The following is a 20,801-nucleotide window of genomic DNA, read 5'->3' on the forward strand; positions in this document are numbered from 1 at the left end:
TCTGAGTCAGTTATTAAAACTTCTTGCTTACCCTTCTGTGAATGGGTTCAGGAAACAGTGAAATCTATAGTTACCACTGAAGTGATGTAGAGCAATGATGCCGAGCTTTAACTTCTTAAATGCTTAGTCAACCAAACCATACAGCAAATCCTCCAAACATCCAGTAAATAGGGGATGCATAAGAGAAACTGCACAAACTACTTCAAGGTATTTATAAACAAATTATTTATGGTCACTTCATATTAGCTTTGAGTTACCCATATTTCTGAACAGATGAATACTCTCCGGCCTCTTCCATTTAAAAAGTATTCCAGTTCCAGAAAATAGAAAGTTTTAACATTAAGGCATACATACAGCTATGTTGTTTGCTTTCATTTAATAAGGATCAATTTACTCATACTCAAATACATGGAATGTTGGCACAAAACTAAAGCTCTTGTGGAACAGCTACTGATCATACACAAATACTCTGTGAGGTCCTCTTGACTTGCATTTCTCTGATAGATACACCACAAAATGGCTTTAATAATACAAACTGAATGCTGGATCAAATCTCTAAATAATAAGTAGCAGATAAAGTAAATGGTTTGCTTTATTTGTAAATTATGTACAGAATACATTTTTTAATTATTATGATGGAACAGGAGAAAGAAAACAGCCGTCATTTCCAAACCATGCTGCTTCCTTCACCTGCTGGAGATGACATCTTTCTCTGAACCAGATGTACAAAACCAGTTTGGATTTCCTAAGTTGCTGGCACATAGTCTGGAGAAACAGAGAACGCTGCAGCCAAATTCAGCACTACCAGCTTTTATATTTTCAGCAAAATACTTCTGCTAAAACTAGTTTTCTTAGGAAAGTTTTCACCATCTTTTGAAATAAAATCAGGAAAAATATCAAGAAAGTTGTGGGCTACAAAGGGCTTTATCTAACTAGCTATCAAATGAGTATAACTAGGAATAATCTGAGATTTGGTCATTCAACTTTTACCTGTTTTACAAAAGCAAGTTTGAGAAGCAAAACTAATTGACCAGTTATGCAAGTACCAGAAAGCTATGTTTTCAATGTTTGAGGACGATCTGGGCAATCTATTAATCAATAGAAAACTTGTCAGATTGATAAAACTTCTGTAAATGTATATTAATGATTAACATAGTACCAAGTAATCAAGTTAATGGTTAAAAAATGAAGGAACTAGATATAAAACTGTTTGGTAACACGTATATTTCAGCAAACAAAGATGCTACTGTATGGTCTATGTTTTGGTGATCAGCCAACAAAGAAAATCCAACCATTTGCACATACTTAGTCCCAAAACCACAGTGAGTTATGATTTTTCATGTGAAGGCCTACTTTCGGTATCTTCCTCCTCCTCTTCCTCTTCGCAATCCCCTTCATCTGTTTGCTGTTCAAGTTCCTCTTTTGTGATCATTTCAAAGTCGTTTCCATTTCCACTACTGTGCTGGGACCTGTCGTCTTCACGCCTGTCACTGTCAGTGTCTGAATGCCGCTCGCCTCCCGAGCCTTCCGTTCCCGAGTTCCTCGTTGCTTCTGTTTTCCCATCTTCGTCTTCTTTCTTCTCACTGTCTGATTTCTCCTCACTGTCATATTTTTGTTGCTTTTTGGATTCTGATTTTTCCTCTTTCTTTAAGTCTGCTTTTGGTCCTTTGTATTCATGTGTGTACAGGGGCCTGAAGGAGTCAATGAATCCCACGTCTGCTGTCAGATTTGGCAGGAACCAGAAGTGATGCCTCCCTCCAGTGATGAGCCAGATAATAAGGAAAAGGATGCAGCGAGCTGTATTTAAAAAATGGGATATTTTGTTATTATAAGCATTCAAAACGTACAACTATGGTGTAAGACGTATCCAGTACTAAGAGGCAGCCAAAGCCAGCAATAGTGGCAACCATGGGGAAAATCCTCTCATTCTGCAGTAGCATTATTTATTTATTTATTTTTACTGACCAAGCCTTTTCCTTGCCCCCGATAACCACATATCCCATCTGTGATCTAGCTCTTAATGCTTAAAAATCCTGGTTACACCATTCTCACTACTGAATCTGTTTTCATGTTCTGGCATTATTAGTATTTTGGCTTCTTCTTCTGTTTGTTTTTAAACTGAGGCAGTAAACAAATCTCCACAGCAGAGGAAGCACAAACAGGCGGAACAAGCTGGAGACTTTTCTTTCTGTGGCACAACCCTGACACCCAGTGGCCGCTAAGGAAATAGATACCCAGGGTAAGTGGCTACTGCTAACAAAATAATCAGAAGTCATTGAGAGATTCATCCATCCGAGCCAATGTTTAATTGTATGGTATGTTTCTACCCTTTTAGACTTCACCTGCTGATAAAATGAAGATGACCGACACTTACCAACGGCAAGAAGAAGAATACTGGCCACAAAACAGCCTGCACCTACACTGAGGTAATAAACACCAACACGCATTTCTGCTGGCCAGAGTGGAAACAGGGTTGCAGCTATAACAGCGATCACTAAATAGAAAGATAAGAACAAACATATGAGAAACATGCTTAGTTCTTCCTGGTACATATATGAAGGTTTTAGGCTAACCATTTATTCAAGGAATTGGCTTAGAAAAGTATGAGCTACACGGTGGTGTTTTAGGCCTTAACTGAAACCTATTCTATTTCCCCTGCTGTTTTCATAGCGGGTAGACAGGCACCAGGGACCACACTGAGCGAGTCTACGCCACTGTACTTAATCGGAAGAGGAAAGAGCACCCCTGGAAAGGCAATAAGCAAAGAGGTGAGCAGGGAGCTGCCTACAACCAGTCCAGCAGGAAGCACGCACAGGGAGCTGGGTGGAGCTCTCAGTGGCCCCAAGGATTGATCAGAGAGCTGAATATGGCCCCAGGGGATGACAGTGGTTCTCTAGAAAGGTGGTTCTCACATGGCGAGGAAGATGCAAAGTACAGGTCAAGGGTGTTGGACCAGCAGTGAAATTACCTGTTAGCTCACTGCTGTGAGTGAACAAGATTACATTCAATTAAAAAAAACAAAACTGACTAGGCCTAAACTACACCAACCCAAGGGTCAGAAAGGTATTATTTGTAGTTTAAATTAATAGCTTTAATCTTTCCCATTTTTATGTAACCCACCACAGCTGCCCATGAAGCAACTTGCTCATTAGTTTAAACAGAAATAAACAGCTTGCACCCTTGTACAAGTTCAGACGTTGGCTGAAGTATGTTTCAGCTGTCTTCTGTGTTTTGTTTATTTGCATGCGTCCTCCCTCCATCCTGAGATCAAAAATCATGTAATGTGATTGGTATCAAATCATGCTGAAACTGAAGAGCAAAAACTATTTGTCCAGGAAGATGACACATTTCTCCAAGGAGAGATACTCCCGGTGATATTCCCCCATTTGTGGTGGGCTTGCTACTGTCTACTCTTACTTACCCAGTACAAGTCCCATAGCAAATGTTTTAAAGTGAACGGGGTCATAGATCCACACATACACCTACAACAGAAATAATTATTAATACTTGAAAAGCAAGTTCTCTGATAAATGATTTGTTTCCTCACTCAAACGATTAGTGCCTGGCTAATTGCTTTGAACAATACAGCACTCTGGCTGTATTTAACATTCAAATGTTAAAATAACATTTCTGCCATATCGGAAATACCAGAAGAGGAGGGCAAGGGGTTGTGTATCCTAAAGAAGCGTTAAGGACTTGAAACAGGTTTGTGTCAGTGAAAGAGCTGCAAAAAGAGACAAAGAGCCATGGGGCTGCATGCCTGCATGCCCCTACTGATTGCCTTAGGTATGTACTGATCGTAATCTGAGCTTGGTGGCAGGAGGCCTAAGGACTCTGCGCTGCTGAAGCGGGACCTGATGCAGATTTTACCTTGCTGGGCCAAAGTCTTCAGCTGGGAGGGAAGGAACTTCCCCATTGTTTAAGAAAAACACTGAAAATCTCAAACTAGATCTGTCAAAGAGTTGCATCATGAAGTAAGTTTTTACCCAGATTAATTTACAGGTGACATAAAATCCCAGGGAAAACATTCAAACCGTAAAACTGATGGGGAAATGGAAGATTCAGAAATGTCACCGAATCGAGGTGGTTTTTGTTGTCTTTTGTTCTTCCTTTATGCATTAAAATTGCTCAGCATGAAGCCAAGAAAAACTTGTAAAATGCCTACCACTGCAACACTTGAGTACCAGATGTTTGCATGAGAGCTATGGATGAATCAGATTTGTTCAGTTTTACGAAAAAACCTTCCCGGTGAAGTGCAGCTTTCTTAATTTTTTTTTCCTTTCTCACCAAACTAAACAGGCTTTACAGTTGACAATAGTTAAGATTCAAAGAAGCAGCTGAGTACTAGCAACCAGGAGCCCTCATAGCAGAAGAGTTGATAAAAACTAGCAAGAAGACACCTTAGATGAGGCAGTAGTAGAGTTTTTTCAATGTGATGCACCAAGTAGTTTATACCCTCACAGGGTATAAAAAATGACCGTATGCAGGCATTGCTCTGCTGCCACTCAACTGCTCTGCAAGCCCAAATTGAAGATCTTGACTGGGCAATATAAGTACGGAGTATTACACACTATAATAAGTGCAAAATAATTAAAAAGAAAAACAGCTCTAACGTAAATACCCAAGGAATGGCTCTAAATTGGCTGCTACTCAGGGAAGATTATGGGAGATGCAGCTCTTGAAAAATGGGAGCTCATCACTAAAAAAAAATGTTAGGACACCAGCAAAGACTATTATACTGCTAATACCGCACTGCAGGCTCACTTTGAATGCTGCATGCTGTTCTGGGTACTCCACGTAAAAGACAATGGGGAGGATCAGAGGTATGTGTGATTGTACACAAGGTGGGACGAAACAGATCAACACAGCTTGTAAAAGAACTGCCAGAAGATCAAAAAAGAGATATATAAAGGAAATACGTTTTCCACACAAGTAATTTATTTAGAGTTCACTGCCATATGTTTTGTAACCAAAGGGCTACTAGAATCCCAGGGGACATTCCCATACAGTGACACAAAGCATGTTGAGTACAGTTTATGTTTGCTGAAGTAAAAAGAGTTACTAATGTATCCCAAATCTTAAAAGCAGAAATATGTCTCTTTACGGTAACGGAACTGTTGAAGAACTAAATGATTTGACTTCAGAAAAGAAAGGTGCAGAAGGTATTTAAGACCACACACAATTTCAGTGGTAAAGCCAGGCTAAGAATTCAGGAATGCCCAAGTATCACCCAGCTGCTCAGATCACTAAGTTGGACAGCCTCTGGATGCCAGATACTTTTGACTTCCACTCCTGGGATTGCCCTTTATGTTCTAAAGGACTTGACATTTGTTTAGAAATATCTCAGAATGACAATGACCATAGGGTGTTTTGGGTTGGAAAACTCAAAGAGCAGGAGCATCACAAGGTCCATTCCCCTGTTCAAAGCAGGGTCAGACATGAGGCCTGGCCAGGTCACTCAGGGCTTTACCCGATCCAATGTTGAAAGCCTCTGAGCACGGAGGCTGCAGAACCTCCTGCACAGCCTGCTCCAGCACCTGATTACACTGCGAGGACAAAAACTTCACCTCATGGCCAATGACATGTAAGGCACAGGGTATTAAGTTTTCTTTTAGATTTTTTTTTTTTAAGTTCCTGTTCTACATTTATCTGCCACTCATCTCAATGCAGATATCTAAGACCCAGTGTTTCAAGATAAGCCATCACATTGTCTGGTGGAAGGAAAAAATAATGACAAGAACGTCTGCAGAAATGTAGTAAATTAAGCTATTAACTGACAATACACTGACACTAAATTTAGAAAGTACCCATAAATTCTACCTCATTTCCATCCAAGAAAACTTGGTCTTCATGTGGCTCAAGTTTAAATTTCCTCTTAGTTTCCTTTTTTTTGGGTGTTCCTGGGGTTTCATCCTGGAGAGAAACACAAATTATACATAAAAAACATGTACAGGGTTTTAATTTCTAGTATTTGTATATATTTAGTCTGACAACTTTTTACGAACTTTAAAAAAAAATGGAGCATTATCGTAAGTGAAGATACTATATAATATATTTCTTACAGTTCTCATTCCTTAACAACTGAGTATCTAAAAATAAAGGAAAAATTGTAAGGAAAGAGAAATTTTATGTATACACAGTACCTAAGGATGAGGCTGTAACTTTGGGATTACATAATGTGTTCAAATGCACAGCAAAGTTCCACTGACATTACCACAAAGTCTGCACAAAGATCAAGAGCAGAGTACGACACTTTACAATCACTAGCTCTCATAGAATTATTGGGTACCTGGGTGCCGTATTTACCACACGGGCATCTTTCCAGAATCAATTTCTGCCTTTTCATTCTCTACCTTCCTCAGTCCTTTTGGGATTTTGTGCTTTCCTCTTCCCCGCCTCCTGTTTCCTTCTCTTTGCTTACTTCTTTGCTAGAAACTGAATTTACAATTTTTCCCTGTGTTAAGTTAGTGTCATCCACTAAAATACCAGTTCAATAATTAATGATTAGTTTAAAAATTTACATTGCGTTTAATAATAACACCTCAGAGACAGTGAGTTGGAGGACTTTATAACTTTCAAAATCAGCTCTGTAAGGTATCTCAAGAGTTAGGTAACCTTACACTGCCTTCTCTGTTTTGACCGCCAGCAAGACTGTTTTGTTTCTCATTCCTTTATTAGCCATGTAGCTTTAAGATCTAAACCTTTGTACATGTAAACTACACCTTTGATTGTGTGCCATTACCTCACTCAGGAGTGTCCAAACTGCAGTAACTTCTGAGCACTATCCTACTAACTCTCACTGGATTCGTATCACTGTATACAGAAGACAAAATACATCTCTTCAAGTCTCTCCAGCAGATTCCTAATGCTTTAATTTAAGAATTCTGCTCAGCTACTAGAATAAATCAGGAATGAAAACGTGAAGAAAACACATGTAAAACTTGTGTAGTAATAATGGTAAGAACTGTAAAGAAAGTAGATCAGACGTCTGTGAAAACTAGGCATTAAGCAGATTAATAACAGAGCTCCAACACAAAACTGGCCCACTATTACAGAACTACTTACAGGCACTGAGTATCACATTCCAGACATTTTTATCACCAAACGTGGCAGAACTGCTGCTTCATTTTACATACACAGCTGCAGTGCTTTGAGATGTTAGGTCACACGCATACATCTCTGTCTATGCTACGGTGCAGCTGCACAAAGCATCACCGCCCGCTGCAGCGGAACAGAAGGAGGCTTTGGTTAACTCAGTCCGCACTACAAGGTGAGGAGATCTAACTGAAGTCTCCTTTTTGACCTAAATCAGAATCAGAACTCCAAAATGCAAAGAGGTGTGTTTTAAAGACCAAAACAGGAGGAAACACTTTAGAAAAAACGTGTTTTTAAGCCAACATGCTCTTAACAATACCAGTTCATGTATTCTCTGTTAACAGGTTTGTCTCTCCTCTTGCAGATCGCACTTACCTTCTTACACTCCTCTTTCTCACCATCCTTTTTCTTTTCTTTCTCCTTCTTGTTTTTTTCATCTTTGCCACTTTCCTTCTTGCTCTTCTTTTCCTCTTCTTTCCCGCTCTCAGCCTTTCCTTTCTCCTTTTCTTTCTTTGTATCCTTGTCAGGTTTCATTTTCATCACTTTTAATGCTCGATGAAAGAACTGTTTCTTCAGGAGTCTTAAAAGGAAAAGAGGTGATACATTTAAGTGCAGCTGGAATAATCATGTTTACACACACTTACATCATTACATAACAGTCCAGACTACCTAATATAATCATGAATGGCATAACTGATTGACACCATCACAAATGATCCCATCTCACCTCTTGCTCCTTTTTGTTCATCTGTTCAGAACTGAGTAAAAAACATACTTTCCCGTGCCAGTGTTTGGCATAAATACAATGAATACACAAGATGTAGGATAGAGAAAGCCATCAAGTCCATTTAATAATCTTTCCCATTAATACAACTACCTGATATGTATTTGCAAGTTCACGTCAATGTATCACATCACAGAAATAAGGAAATGGACAAACAGCTTATTAACTTACTTCGTAAGAGGTGCACCCTGAATAAAATTACTGCTGGAACTGTGGCACACGTGCAAGCATTCCATTCATGTTAGCTGCAAACATGCCTTACAGCAAGTACACATACGGCTGGCTGGGCCATAGGACGTAGTATTTGGCAGTCCTGAAGTTGTCACCAACAAGTAATGTCCTTGAAAGGCCCATACCCAAACTCAGAATAGGAAGAGCCATACAGAATCCTGCTCTTCAGACTGAGGGGAGGCAGTGGGTTATGATTGCAAGGGCCAATTCACAGCAAAAAGCTGGCCCTGTGCATCGAATCGATTTGATTTGTACTTGGTTTCTTTCATCTCTTGCTGCAGATCAAATCCTTATGCTGCACTGCCTGTTAGATTAGGAACTCACTGAAGAGAGAGAAGTCCTTCTACCACTTAACGTACATGCACGCTGATTATCAAAGACAGCTGCTTCAGGTTGTTGTGGCTTAACCCAGCAGGCAGCTAACACAGCTGTTTGCTCACCCAGCAGCGTTATTGCTGGGCAGGATGCCCCGTGGCATGGGACATCCCTTTGGTCAGTTGGGGCCCACTGTCCTGGTTCTGTCCCCTCCAGCTCCTGGTGCACCCCCAGCCTGCTGGCTGCAGGGCAGCCCGAGGTGCAGCAAAGTCCTTGGCTCTGTGTGAGCACTGTTCTGCAACAACTAAAAACACTGGCGTGTTATCAGCATTATTCTCATCCTCGATCCAAAACACAGCACCATACCAGCTACTAGGAAGAAAATTAACTTTAGACCAACCGAAAGCAGGACACAGATTAATTAAAATAAAAATTAAAAAAAAAAAAAAAAAAAAAAAAAGCAAAAAAAAACTTCCCTCAGACAACCGTTCACATAGTTTCTCTTTTGAGCAACAGAAAACAACTTGCTTGGGAGCTGTGGTTTCTTTAGATTGCTATGTGAGTGCACCAGGAGCCCTTACGCACTGGAGGGGCGCTATGAATGCAGACAGTAACTTGTTAAACACGGAGCTATTCAATGCAACTGACCCAGGATAATGACACAGACTCTGGTATTTGTTTCCTGGTGGATAGGACAGGTAAAAAAAAAAAAATCACAATAGCCACACTAAGAGAATTAAGGTACTTGTTTTTAATACGCATGAGAGCCTCTTCTGCTGAAGAGAATACTTTCCCCATTGTATTAAGACATCCCTCCATCTCTTCCAAGTGGCAAAGGAAACAGACAGTGGCAACGCTTAAAACCCTGACAACAGTTCTGGTGGCCAAAAGTGGCCTTAGCATTGAGTGATACAGGAGCCTGCACAAGAAACCAAATGGCAGACATGGTACGGTGCCGAATGCATCATCAGTGCAAGAAGTGATGCTGGTGATAAAAGTCAGAGAACAGCAGGTCACACTGATTTTCTTTGCGTGCTACATCGGCATTCACTACTGCTGGAGCTGAAGGACTCAACCAACTGCTGTCTCATCTGATGGTTTAGTAACTGAGGAGCAAACATACAGATGCTTACCTCAGTCCAAAGATTCTGGAAAGGAAGACATTTTTCTGCTTGCATTAAAATAATGTTTCTTTTTCCTAAATTTTCTTGACTAAGCACAAAGTTCAAACAGTATCAGCCCTGTCTCAGCCCTAGAACTGGGGGCAGAATCCTACCTTCTGGATGGTTATATGAAAGAGGCCCAAAAAGAAAAAACAAAACAAAACAACAAAACCCCCTAAATATAGTTGTTACTCGTAAGTGGCTTTTGCAGAGCTCTCCAAGTGTAAGATTCAGCCCCAAAAAAGGATAGAAGGGTCAGAATATGCCATTCATCTAAACAAAGCACTTTGACTGTGCTAAGCAACAGAGACACGCCGCGTCAGAGGCATAAACTGAACCTCAAAGTTCAGCTTTTGCCATAATGGCAGTCCAGGTCCACAGGAAGGAGACATTTCAGAGCTTTCATCCTGCTGACATAATAACTATAAAATTTAGGAAAATTTGCTGCCCCAAACAGCATAACAAAAACATGAGAGAGCTTGGAAAACAAAGGTGATGGAACTAGATTGCTCATATTTCCCATCTGACATTCTCAAACGTAGTAATAAAAATAGTATTCATTTTTCCATACTAATTCAAATGTCTTAGAACGCATCTTTTTATCAAAGAAGCCTAAGCAAAATGGTTTCTAAGTAACGAAGACATCTTGACAACTATACTTGTTAATAAAAGTGATGATTTAGGTCATACCTGTTGCAGTATTCAACTACAGACTCTCGAGTTGTAAATAACGCTTCTTCTCCCTTCTTTGCCTTTGCCCACTTAGAATCCAGGAGGCAATCCACAGCTTTTGAGGCTAAAGGAAAAAGTGGGGGAAAAAAACCAATGTGTTAGAAAGATGACATTTATTTCATCGTGGAGTCTACATTCCTTGAACTACAGCAGTCAGCCAGGCCGTTCCAGTGACATTTCACATCTTCTCAATTTTTAAGGTAAATGAGTAGCTGCTATTCTGAAGTACTTGACAACTACACACCTTTAAGTCACAGAGCGAGAAGTTTATTATGTTTACTTCAGATAAGATTAATTTTACAGCTGTCTAATATCTGGATAAGTTTTCAAAACTGTACTGAAAGATCAATACTTATTAGATAAAACAAAAAATAAAAACAAAATCCTCCTCCCTCCACCCCTAGTACAGTGTTAGAAAGTTTCCTTCTGTGGTTAAAAGCAACCCTACCGATAAAATAGTCAACTCGGTGGCCCATCATGTTGGTGGATTTTGTTGGACAGTTGAACCGTAAGTATTTAGCAACAGCCTTCTCCTCTTTGAACGGCTCACCGACCTCCTACAATAGAGAAAGTGCAAAATTAATAGAGTCTTAAACACATGGGAAAAACATTCATTTGGGCTCAAATATCAGTGATCGCAGAGTCCTCGTTATTTTGTGGCAATTTACAAATAACAAAATGTAAAAGACATGAACGTAGGTCATTATTCTCAAGAACTTTCTTTCTACAACATGCAAAAAAATAATCCCAGAACCTGGTGTCAGATGATCCAAAAGCAGTGACGACAAACTCATACAGCAGCTCTGTAAAGAGGGCAAGGTAAAGGAGGAAGTAAGAGGACAGTACTGGAGGCTTGGCACATGGAAAGCGGCTTACAAGGCTGGATGAAACCAGCTGTGAAGCTGAGAGCAAAGAAAAACAACACAGAGAGACAAATTAGCATGTAAAAATGACAGCAACACAGCCATATTGACAGAATATGGAGCAGCTTGAATTTCATGTGGGCTGAAAACCACGTTGAAAAGAAGTTGAGAGATTTGTGTAGAAGATTTCAGTACCGCTGCATGACCACAACGTGACTTAGACTCCAGAGTATCATGGAGGGGGTTCTCCCAGTCCCAGGACTAGGAACACCAGTACAAAGCACCGCACGATGAGGTACACAAGCTCCAGAACGTGCATTTTAGGAAAAGGGCGCCCTTAGTCTACACACATCAACACATGCCGTACGTTTACCAACTTGCAGACTGGTAACGCAATTCAAAGGACTTGTAAGACAGAAGGGGGAAGGTAAGCGTTTTCAGTTATGTTGAATTACTGCCTAGCAGTTGTAGGGGAGAAGGAAGACCTTTTGAATGTTCCTGCTTCAGAAAAACATGAAACAAACGTTTGGGATATTACACCGATTCACGCAAACCTCCTCCAAATCCTTTCTGTAAGAGCTCTTTCAATGAGCAGGGCTCAGGTCTCCAGGTCCCCTCCCCACCGTGACCTGGGGGATCAGTCGCACGGTAACCCCAGCACCTTTCCGGAGTGGCAGCACCTTTTCCGTACCCGTCCCTGTGCTGCCCACAGAAATGCAGCACAGAAGCCACGAAGACTGTGGATTTATAGGGATATACAGAATGCAAAGATTCTGTTTACAGACGTGGCATTTTTGAAGGCCCATTCCTGCTTTTAAGCTACACAACAATAATATTGCAAGAAGTAGAAACGCAAGGTGAAGCAGTCGTTGTTACCCCTGAATAAAAACTTCGGACAGTGCGAGCTGTTAACATTCAACAGCCTGCACTGCTAGCTTCAAAACCAACAGGTTAATGAATTATCCTTTTAAAGGAGATTTTTGCTTTTCCTACCTTGTTAAAGAAAATCAATCAGGCGCAAGATACCCACGTTGCCAAAAGCACTCTGTTAGTTCTGAGCCTGCTGAGATTTTTTAAGCCTGAATTCTTTATGTGTGTGCACAAATATGCTCTCACACTCGCCAGTTATGTTTACAAACACATGCCAGATGATCCTAACAGGCCTCATATAGACGAAAATCTCTTTCTCCATGTTCAACCTTCCATTTTTCTCCAGTTCTATCAGGCTGTGGGTAACACCAGGTAAGCACCCACTAACTGGCATTGCACACATAATTTATGTACCGTGGTCTCATGTCCCCTTACATGGTGCAGTTGTACCAGGAACTGTAAATCCCTGATTATCTTACCAATTTTGGTACCAAAAGCGATTTGGTTTAATAGCAACAAACTACACCACGATGCACTGAAAGGAAACGGATGAACGTACCGTATGATTACGGTACAGCACCCACCCCGAGGTGCCATGGGTACTAACGATTAAACGCAGCAATTGCATTTCAGAATAATGCTTTTCTAATATATCCCACCAGCACTTCATACTCGTGACGATTCACAAGGCAAACATCCTTCTTTATAGCACGGTCCGTGAAACAGGCAGAGAAGTTAAAGATACTCACTTCATTCCTCTGCCAGGATTTCCTATTTTTCCCTGCCTTCAATATTTATGATTCTGCTAGGCCATGTGATGTGCTATACAGGCAGCGGCTGGCACCAGAGGTTTTTTGATTGCTCCTTACTATCTATTGCTTTGTCCTTTTCTGTGGGATAGCTGCAGAATAACCCAAGCAAAGCAGCTTTCCTGTGAGAGAAATTGCCATAGTTTAACCAAGCTCGTTCTCAGAAAGTTTTCCCTCCAAATTAATCCCCAGTTTTCATCCTATTTTCAGCCCTTTACCTGCAGAGCCGGACTTCTGTTACAGCATTAAAGCCAGAATACTGAATTCCATCATAAAGTGAAGCCAACAGAAGCACTGAAAATGTCAGTACCTCGAGTGCAAGATTTAAAGATGCAGTTCAGCAGATCTCTATGTTCAGCTGTAAGGAACAGCCGAACAGCGGGCTTTCTAGGCCTCCTGTACATTTAGAAAAGGGTTTTACAAATGAATCAGGGGGTAGTTCCAAATAAATTACGAAGCTTTGAAGCAGGCAACGCAGCCTTAAAAAGTGTGTGAAAACTCTCGGATATTTAAAGTTCGCTTTTATAGGAAAGACAGAAAACCTGCACCCTTAGGCTTTCAGAACATCATCCCTCACAGAAGGCTTCTGAAGCCGAACGGTTTATACAAGTTTCAGATAAGGAAAGCAAGAAATACGAGTAGATTAATCAGGTGCAGCTGATCCTCCAAGCTGAGAGTTTACATCCAGGAGTCTACATCATCCCGTGCTCTCCTCCTCATACCCTGCCTGCACACACAGCTGTGTCTGAGTTATCTCATCCCAGGATGGTCTGAGCACGTCGGAGTTGGGCTGACTCACCAGGCTATCTTCTCCTGGCCTTGCAGACTCTCAGGATGCCGTTTTCTCATTTTTGCCGAACGAGCTTTCTCCAGAGGGGTCTGCCAGTGGCACAGAGCTGGCTCCAGCGCTTCCTCTATGCCGTCAGAGGATCTGTTATCCCAAAGTCCCATTCCTCTCCCAGTATGGCACGAAAGGCACACAGGCTGGCATGAGGTTCAGCTCTATTATCACCCGCTATGGGCCGCCACTTATTGCTGGAGCAGGGGTTAGACAACACGTACTTCATGGCAGTCCGTCAGCTCCTGTGACCACTGCCACCTGCTTATGAAGTCTACACTCAGCACACGGCCACATATGAAATGCACACAGGCTAGAAAGCACTGACACTTACATCTTGAAGAAGTGTTGACACCAAACCCTGTTTGCCAGGATTTTCTAAATGCCTGAATTTTGTTACAGTGACGTTTGGCTGATCTCCACTTACGGGACAACCAGCATTTTAACCATCTAAGAATCTCCATCTGAATTTTCTTCAGTACCTACCAAGGGTAAGGGTGCCTGGCTCTTGCATGGATGACCACGTCATGGATTGCCCCGGGTCTCTCAAAAGGCCCCGTGGCAGAGGGGGCAGAGGAACCAGTTCTGCTGGATTGCTGCGGCTGTCTGCTGGCCACAGGACGCTAACTTTTCTTTACAAGAAAAGGTTAACGTGCTCTTGTCCTGTACATATCCTACGTAAGTAGAGGTATTTGTTTGTTTCTTTGTTCTTTTCAGCTATCACTCATTTTCTGGAGAAAAAGCTGTGAGTTTATAGATTTACAACAGAACACAAATTGGGTTCTAAAACCCATGCCCAAGGAGCAGCTCACGGTATTTGGAAGATAAAACTTGCCAGCTGCAGTCTTCTTCTAACCTGAGGCCAGTTCTTTTGACTTTCTCCCTTCCTATCGCCAAAAACCTAATTCAGGTTTTCATACTAGAGAGATTCTTTTTTTTATTGACAAGAGGAGCTACTATTTTAAATCCCTATTTTTCTGTTTGTTTCCCCCCCTCAATTTTTGTTTCTTCTTCCTGTACCACTTGATCCCACTCCCTTTTAGAAAAGCTAGTTAGCTGTTCTCCCTGGTTATCATCCTACTTGGCTTTACTAGAATTTACCAGAAGATTATAGGCCAGCTGCATTAAAATTTGCGGTCCTGGTAAACTATTGTGATTGCAGAAGACCCTTCCCGTCGCCATTCACAAAAAGCTGTACCACGGGAAGCAGCGACGCAGCTGTTGCACGTTTTCCTTCCAGCAGAGCCCAAATCAAGGCATGAAAGAAACAGGTTGGGAATGGTTAATATTGATTAGTCTATGTCCTTCATCAGGAGAATCTCAAAGCTTGCATCCAGTGATTCAAGAAGGGAAAAAACAAAAGCCAACAATGGCAGTATGTTTACTGTTACCCCCAAAGCTCAGTTTGCAGTTGAGGCGTTTGCCAAATCACTGCCTCAGAACGGTTTTCTCTCTTTATAAAAGCGGTATTTATACACATGAGCATCTCGAGAGCAGAGGGCACAGCACTAGGATGCTATGCGACTGCTATTAGTCGCAACGCAAATACAAACAAAACTTCACATGTGCAGAATAAAACCACGCACAATGGAATCTGGCCAAAGTAATTAGAACTTAATGCCGACTTAATAGTCCAGATGCAGACCTGCCAAAGTGCCACGTGTTACCCAACTGAACGCTCGTCAGAGCGACCAGCTCAAGATTTGGTGTTTAAGCGAGTGTTTCAGGACAGATTGCTTCTCCCAAGCGATGAAATAGCTTTCATCGGGTTGCTGGAGCAATAGGCATCCAAAGACATCCCCCATCTTTGAGAGGTATCTGTCTCAAGAAGAAATATTAAACTAGCCTTCAGACAACATATGTTGTTTTCTTTTACTAAGTCCTTTATATACATCAAGCGTCCCTGATTTCAGAAGTTTGAATCACGTGGGAGCCCACTGGCTCTAGCAGTCTGCTTCCCACAGAACAGGCTCTTTGCACTCCTGCGTGCCTCCATGTTAATTACAGTTAAATTACCGTCAGGAATGACACCGACAACCTACAAAATGCCTTTACTCAGACTTCTGAAGTTGGGATTTCTGTAACTTCCGTCACTTTCACCTTGTTGCCAGAGGAAGAGTCGAAGCTCAGCAGTCCAGATTGGGCAACGTATTTTGTTATGAAAATGCACTCTGTACAATAAATCCTTCCTGGTAGCGCTTCCGATGGAAAAGCAGGCTTGAGAGAATTTTGAGCTGTTTCATTGCGCCTTTTTGCATGCCTCATCTCACGTTCAGCTTGTTGACCGAAGTACCACCATTCACATCTTGATGGTAGATATGAAATTATTCCAAATCCTGTTTCTGTACATGCAGTATTTGTGACTGAAGTCTACTCCATCAGCTTCTTCCACAGCTAAATGTTCTGTCTCCTGCTACAGTCTTACTCTTGACAAGAAATTAGCAAAGATATTCAGATGTCAGACCCGCTCACAGCATGGTAAACAGCCTCTTTATTAGGGGGTACACACCGTCCTAAAGCGAGTACTCACTTCTAAAGCACTTCAGACACCTACAAATAAACACCCCGCTCTTCCTTTCAAAAGAAACCTGCAGTGTTGCCCTGAAACATGATAAACATACTGTAACTATGCCAAGAAAGTTGAAAAAGCTTTAAAAAAGCAAACCAGAAAAATACATACTGCTTTATTCAGTCTGACCAATTAAGGACACCCTCTGGGCATTCAACAATGTTCTTTGTTCCCTGTCTTGTCGTCCCATTATCGTTGGGACTACTGGGAGGCAGCAGGGACTTATCTGTACAACTGTATCACAAATTTAGGCCAGAATCCCAAACCTTCAGCATTAACACCTAGACACGGATGCAATCGGTAACAACCCAGGAAATCCTCCTATTGCTAGCAGGCTGGAATAAACATGTGCTTAAGTGCTTGCAAAACCAGAGCCCAGGGTATTATACAAAACATTAAATTACTCTCAATTTGGTTTTGATGGATGCTTTATTGGGCTACTGTCATCCTTCCTTGGTAAGGGACAGCCTGTGACAATTCTGGAGCGTGAGTAATTCTGTAATGCCCACCGCCTGTGATTGATAACTTATTTAACAAGATTCTGATTAATTACTCTTTCAATTTTTTCCCTTCATGGTAATTTGAATTAAAGGGAAACAGGAACCACGGTGAGCACTGACACATCTCCATCTTCTCAGGGGAGGGGAAAGCGGGCCGGGAAGGGAAAGGAGCAGAAAGAAGGGGCAACGAAGCAGAAGGACGAAGTAAGAAGCATCCATCTGTTGAATAGCTGTGTGGTTTCTCTCACAAGTGTCATCTCCACTCAGCGCACAGCCATAAAACCTGAACATTACTTAGCATTAGGGTTAATAATACATACCAGGAACAGGCGTTCTAGCGCCTGATGCTGTAGCTATGCACGAAACCCGCATCACGAACTCCACAGAACTCCCTAACCCCAATTTTTGGCAGCACAGACCCGCATGTCGGGGTGACACCCAGCCCTCACCGCCTTCACCCGCATCCCACGGCTCCCCCCGCGTCTCTACGCGGACCCGGAGCCGCTCGGGTCCATTTTCTGACGCGGCTGTTTGCGTTTCTCTGAAAAGCAACAAATTTCCTTCCCCCACCGCATCACCGCCCGGCCTGGGAGCATTGAGGGGCCCGGGGGTGGCAGTTCCCGGCTCGGCTCCGCTGTGGGAGCCGGGGAACCGGGACCGGGACCGGGATGGGGACCGGGACCGGGGCTCTCCCCTCGGCCCACCCGGACGCTCCCTTCCCAGCCCCAAACACCACCACCGGCCGCTTCTCCCCGGCCCTGCCGAGCCCCTCACGGCGGCACCGCGGCGCTTTGCTAGAAAATTCCGAGGTAACCCCCCCCTCATGCCCCAGCCTGGGGCTTCACCGCCTCCCTTCTCCCCCCCGACCCCCCCCCCCCCCCCCCGGCGAGCGCCGTGAGGGGCCGCGGGGAGGCCTCGGGCCCGGGGCTCGGCCGCCCCTCCGCCGAGGCCGGGGCTCCGTGCGGGCGGCGAGGGGGCAGCGGCCGGCCGGGGCGGAGGCCGTGAGGCCGCCGGGGCTCGGCTACCTGGGTCCGCTTCCTGTGCCGCCGCCGCTCCGCCATGTTGTCCCCGTCCGCTCCGGCGGTGACGTGGGCCGGGCGGCGGAGCGGGGAGCCGGGGGTGTGGAGGCAGCGGGGGGAAGGAGGCTGCGGCCTCGCGAGAGGCGCCGGGGAGGCCGCGCCCCCTCGGCCCCTCACGAAGGAGGCGGCGGTGGGGAGCTCCGCTCGGCCTCGCAGACCCCTCCCCACCCCCCTCGGCCTCCCTGCGGCTCCCTCGCTGGGGCTGCTTGTGTCGTGGAAACACAGAATCCTGGAATCATTAGGGCTGGAAAATTGCTCCAAGAGCTCCAAGTACCAACCGTCCCCCCTACCACTGCCATCACCCGCTGAACCAGGTCCCCAAGCACCACGTCCAGCCTGCCCTTGAACACCCCCAGGGACGGTGATGCCACCACCTCGCTGGGCAACCCGTCCCAACGCCTGGCTGCTCTTTCTGAGGAGAAATGTCTCCTCATTTCCAACCTGAGCCTCCCCTGGATACCCCTCCTGGTGCCCGCAGGTGCCCCCTCAGGCTGTGCCCATTGCCCCGCTGCACATCTTCGGCAGCCACAACCCGTGCATTTAGGGTCGGTGCACCCAAAGAGCCAGTTAGGCCATGCAGACACCCGATGTGCCCAGTCTTAGTGAGGTGTTACCCACTTCAACGCACCCCGGGTGCTCTGGCCCTCGCATACAGCCCCAGAAGTACAAGTAGAGATCATCCTATATAAAAGAAAATGGATTTTTTGTCAGAAGTTGCCCCACATGCTTTTGCTATTAGGTCACGATGCTAGGAAAGTGTATAATGGTTTATCCTGGCACCGTGTTTCCAGACCGCGCCCTGGCACTTTGGGATGGAAAAGCGTGTGTGGAGCTGTATCATCTTGTCCAGCCCTCTCGCACTGCGTTGCCCCTTCCCATTCCTGTGATTTTGGAGCCTCTTAGATTGAACAGTGGGTAATTAAAAACATGAGATTGCTTCCAGTAGCATATTTGCCCCTGAATCACCATGCCAGAATTAGTGCTTTTTTTTTCTGGTGCAACGTCTTTCTCTTTTGAACGTTTTCCTCTTGCTGTTGCTGGGCAGAAAATCTATACAAGTTACAAATTAAGCTGGCTGACTGCAGAGTGAACTAGAGAAAGTATCATTCAAGAGAGGAAATCGTAAATACAGGGAATTAAAGTTTTTATGGTTACAATAAGGCAATCTCTCAAAGATTTAGGTGAAATATATTTCTTCAAAAATGTGTTTTTAAAACGGCAATCATTTTAACAGTTATTTAATGTGCTTACTTTACAGTAACATAAAAGCACGTCTGAAATTGAGGATTAATTGCAGAAGAACTTTTAGCCATCTGCAACTTACAGCTTGCTAATAATAACAATCTTCCACTGGTGCTGAAACGATGGTTCAGCAACTGAAGAACCCAAGCATTAATGATCAGGCCACAAGCACAAAAAATATAATTTGACAAATAAAAACAATGCAAAGTGGCCTGTTGCTGTCCTGATTCGCTGTCAGCAAACTGACCACCTCAAGCAGATCTGTGAAAAGGACTGAAGGACAGAAAGTGGGCGAGGGAACGTATCCTCCAGTGTGAGGCACTGGATAGAGAAGTTACCATCCCTGTGGAATGCGGAACCTATCAAGGCTGAATCTTGCATGGGACAAGCTCATTTGTACTCACAGGTATGGCTGGAGAAGAGGAGAGAGGCAAGTGGCAGAATCTCAAGAAAACCAGGCGATGGAAGTGGAGGTTCAAACTGCTTGCCTTTAAGGTAAGTGTCCGTGTTAACTGGGGGGCACGCTGGAAAAGGCGCATTTCAGAATTATGCAGTGAATTTACAGCCTCTGAAGTGACAACTGCCATTTTTGTTAGAGTAAGGTTTCCGAATCATGAGCACTTAAATTACTGTTGTGAAGGATATTGCATGCAAGTGGAGTGGTTTCCTTTGTCAACTGAAGAAAAACCCACAGCATTTCATTAGCCTGTGTGTAATCAACTATTGTTATCTAATATGGCAGCAGGGATGCTGGAAACTTAGCTTAAAAAAAAAAAAAAAAAAAAAAAAAAAGATGTGTTCATGAAACAGCAAAAAAAATCACCTCTGGCTGATGTGTAATAGATCCTTGTAGATAAAAGAAGCGCTCTGAGACATTTGCTTTGTTTTTACACTGTGCTTTTAGGTGTCCTTTATTGGTCCCCAAGGCAGGAGGACACTGAGGCAGGCAGTGTTCTCCTCTCTCGGGTATATATTTTCTTCTATCCTTACATTCACTTGTTCCTGGCAATTTACTGGCATGTGTGCTATTGGTAGTCCCGTTGTATTGGGCCAGTGTTGGTCACGCTGGTGAGATGATGTGGTCTAGTTGATATGCCCCAGAAGTGCAAGTCCACGTGTTGGCAACTGGATTACTGCCAAGCACGTCACAAATTGTCTTTTGCGTCATGCTGCCTTCTGCTATACAGAAATTGAAGTAACACCAGAAGTTCAACCAAGCGTCTGTTCTGCTGAACTAGCCATTTGCTTTTATAAAGCTCTGGACCCATGGTTAATCCTTCTGGCTTTGGGGGAAGAGATGGGAAAACACGAATCAGAGTTACCTGAACCATTATGTTGATGGGCAGGAAGACAGGTAGGAGGGAAGGCTGGAAGGAGGGAAGAGCATCCATAGAGGGAGCTGAGGATAGACAAATTCCCAAACGATGCATGAGGAGCCATTTCCTAGAGCATCTATACATGATAGCATGCTGCAGGCTCTGGAGTGACTTCTCATTTTATCCAGTCAGCTTCAGCATTGAATGTGTGCTCAAAATACAAAGAAGATGGGCCTCATACCGTACAGCAACACATACTTTCATGGCAGGTTTAGCTAACATCCACCCACAAACACGAGTCATTACTCAGAAGCATACTCCAGTGTAGACATATCCTGAGTCACTTCCATCTCAGAAGCTTATAAATATTTAGTTCGCCACTCAGCTTTTAATTT

General features: G+C 43.5%; 2 protein-coding genes across 2 annotated transcripts in view; both read right to left on the reverse strand.

Annotated features, from left to right (window-relative positions):
• GPR160 (G protein-coupled receptor 160) overlaps nucleotides 1–6,366 on the reverse strand; it is a 19,434-nt gene extending 13,068 nt beyond the window's left edge. The window contains exon 1 of the mRNA XM_035335089.1: nucleotides 6,354–6,366. The gene's annotated coding sequence lies outside the window, so the exon portion shown is untranslated. The remainder of the gene's footprint in view (nucleotides 1–6,353) is intronic.
• SEC62 (SEC62 homolog, preprotein translocation factor) lies at nucleotides 208–17,964 on the reverse strand. Its single transcript, XM_035335087.1, has 8 exons — nucleotides 17,795–17,964; nucleotides 10,769–10,877; nucleotides 10,279–10,384; nucleotides 7,471–7,675; nucleotides 5,821–5,913; nucleotides 3,422–3,482; nucleotides 2,375–2,494; nucleotides 208–1,797 (listed from the first exon to the last, which is right to left on the reverse strand). Exons 1-8 carry the CDS (start codon nucleotides 17,828–17,830, stop codon nucleotides 1,328–1,330), a joined length of 1,200 nt encoding a protein of 399 aa, XP_035190978.1. The 5' UTR covers nucleotides 17,831–17,964; the 3' UTR covers nucleotides 208–1,327.
• Nucleotides 17,965–20,801: the final 2,837 nt, after the last annotated feature.

The sequence above is a fragment of the Oxyura jamaicensis genome, chromosome 9 (genome assembly GCF_011077185.1).
Source record: "Oxyura jamaicensis isolate SHBP4307 breed ruddy duck chromosome 9, BPBGC_Ojam_1.0, whole genome shotgun sequence".
NCBI lineage: Eukaryota > Metazoa > Chordata > Aves > Anseriformes > Anatidae > Oxyura > Oxyura jamaicensis.

Excerpts from the sequence above, each read along its gene's own strand:
- SEC62 (XM_035335087.1), bottom strand. The coding sequence starts at position 17,830 with ATGGCGGAGCGGCGGCGGCACAGGAAGCGGACCCAG. Across the intron at positions 10,878-17,794 it reads GGCACAGGAAGCGGACCCAG|GAGGTCGGTGAGCCGTTCAA; the intron begins GTAGCCGAGCCC and ends TCTCTATTGTAG. Across the intron at positions 3,483-5,820 it reads TTTTCTTGGATGGAAATGAG|GTGTATGTGTGGATCTATGA; the intron begins GTAGAATTTATG and ends TTTCTGTTGTAG.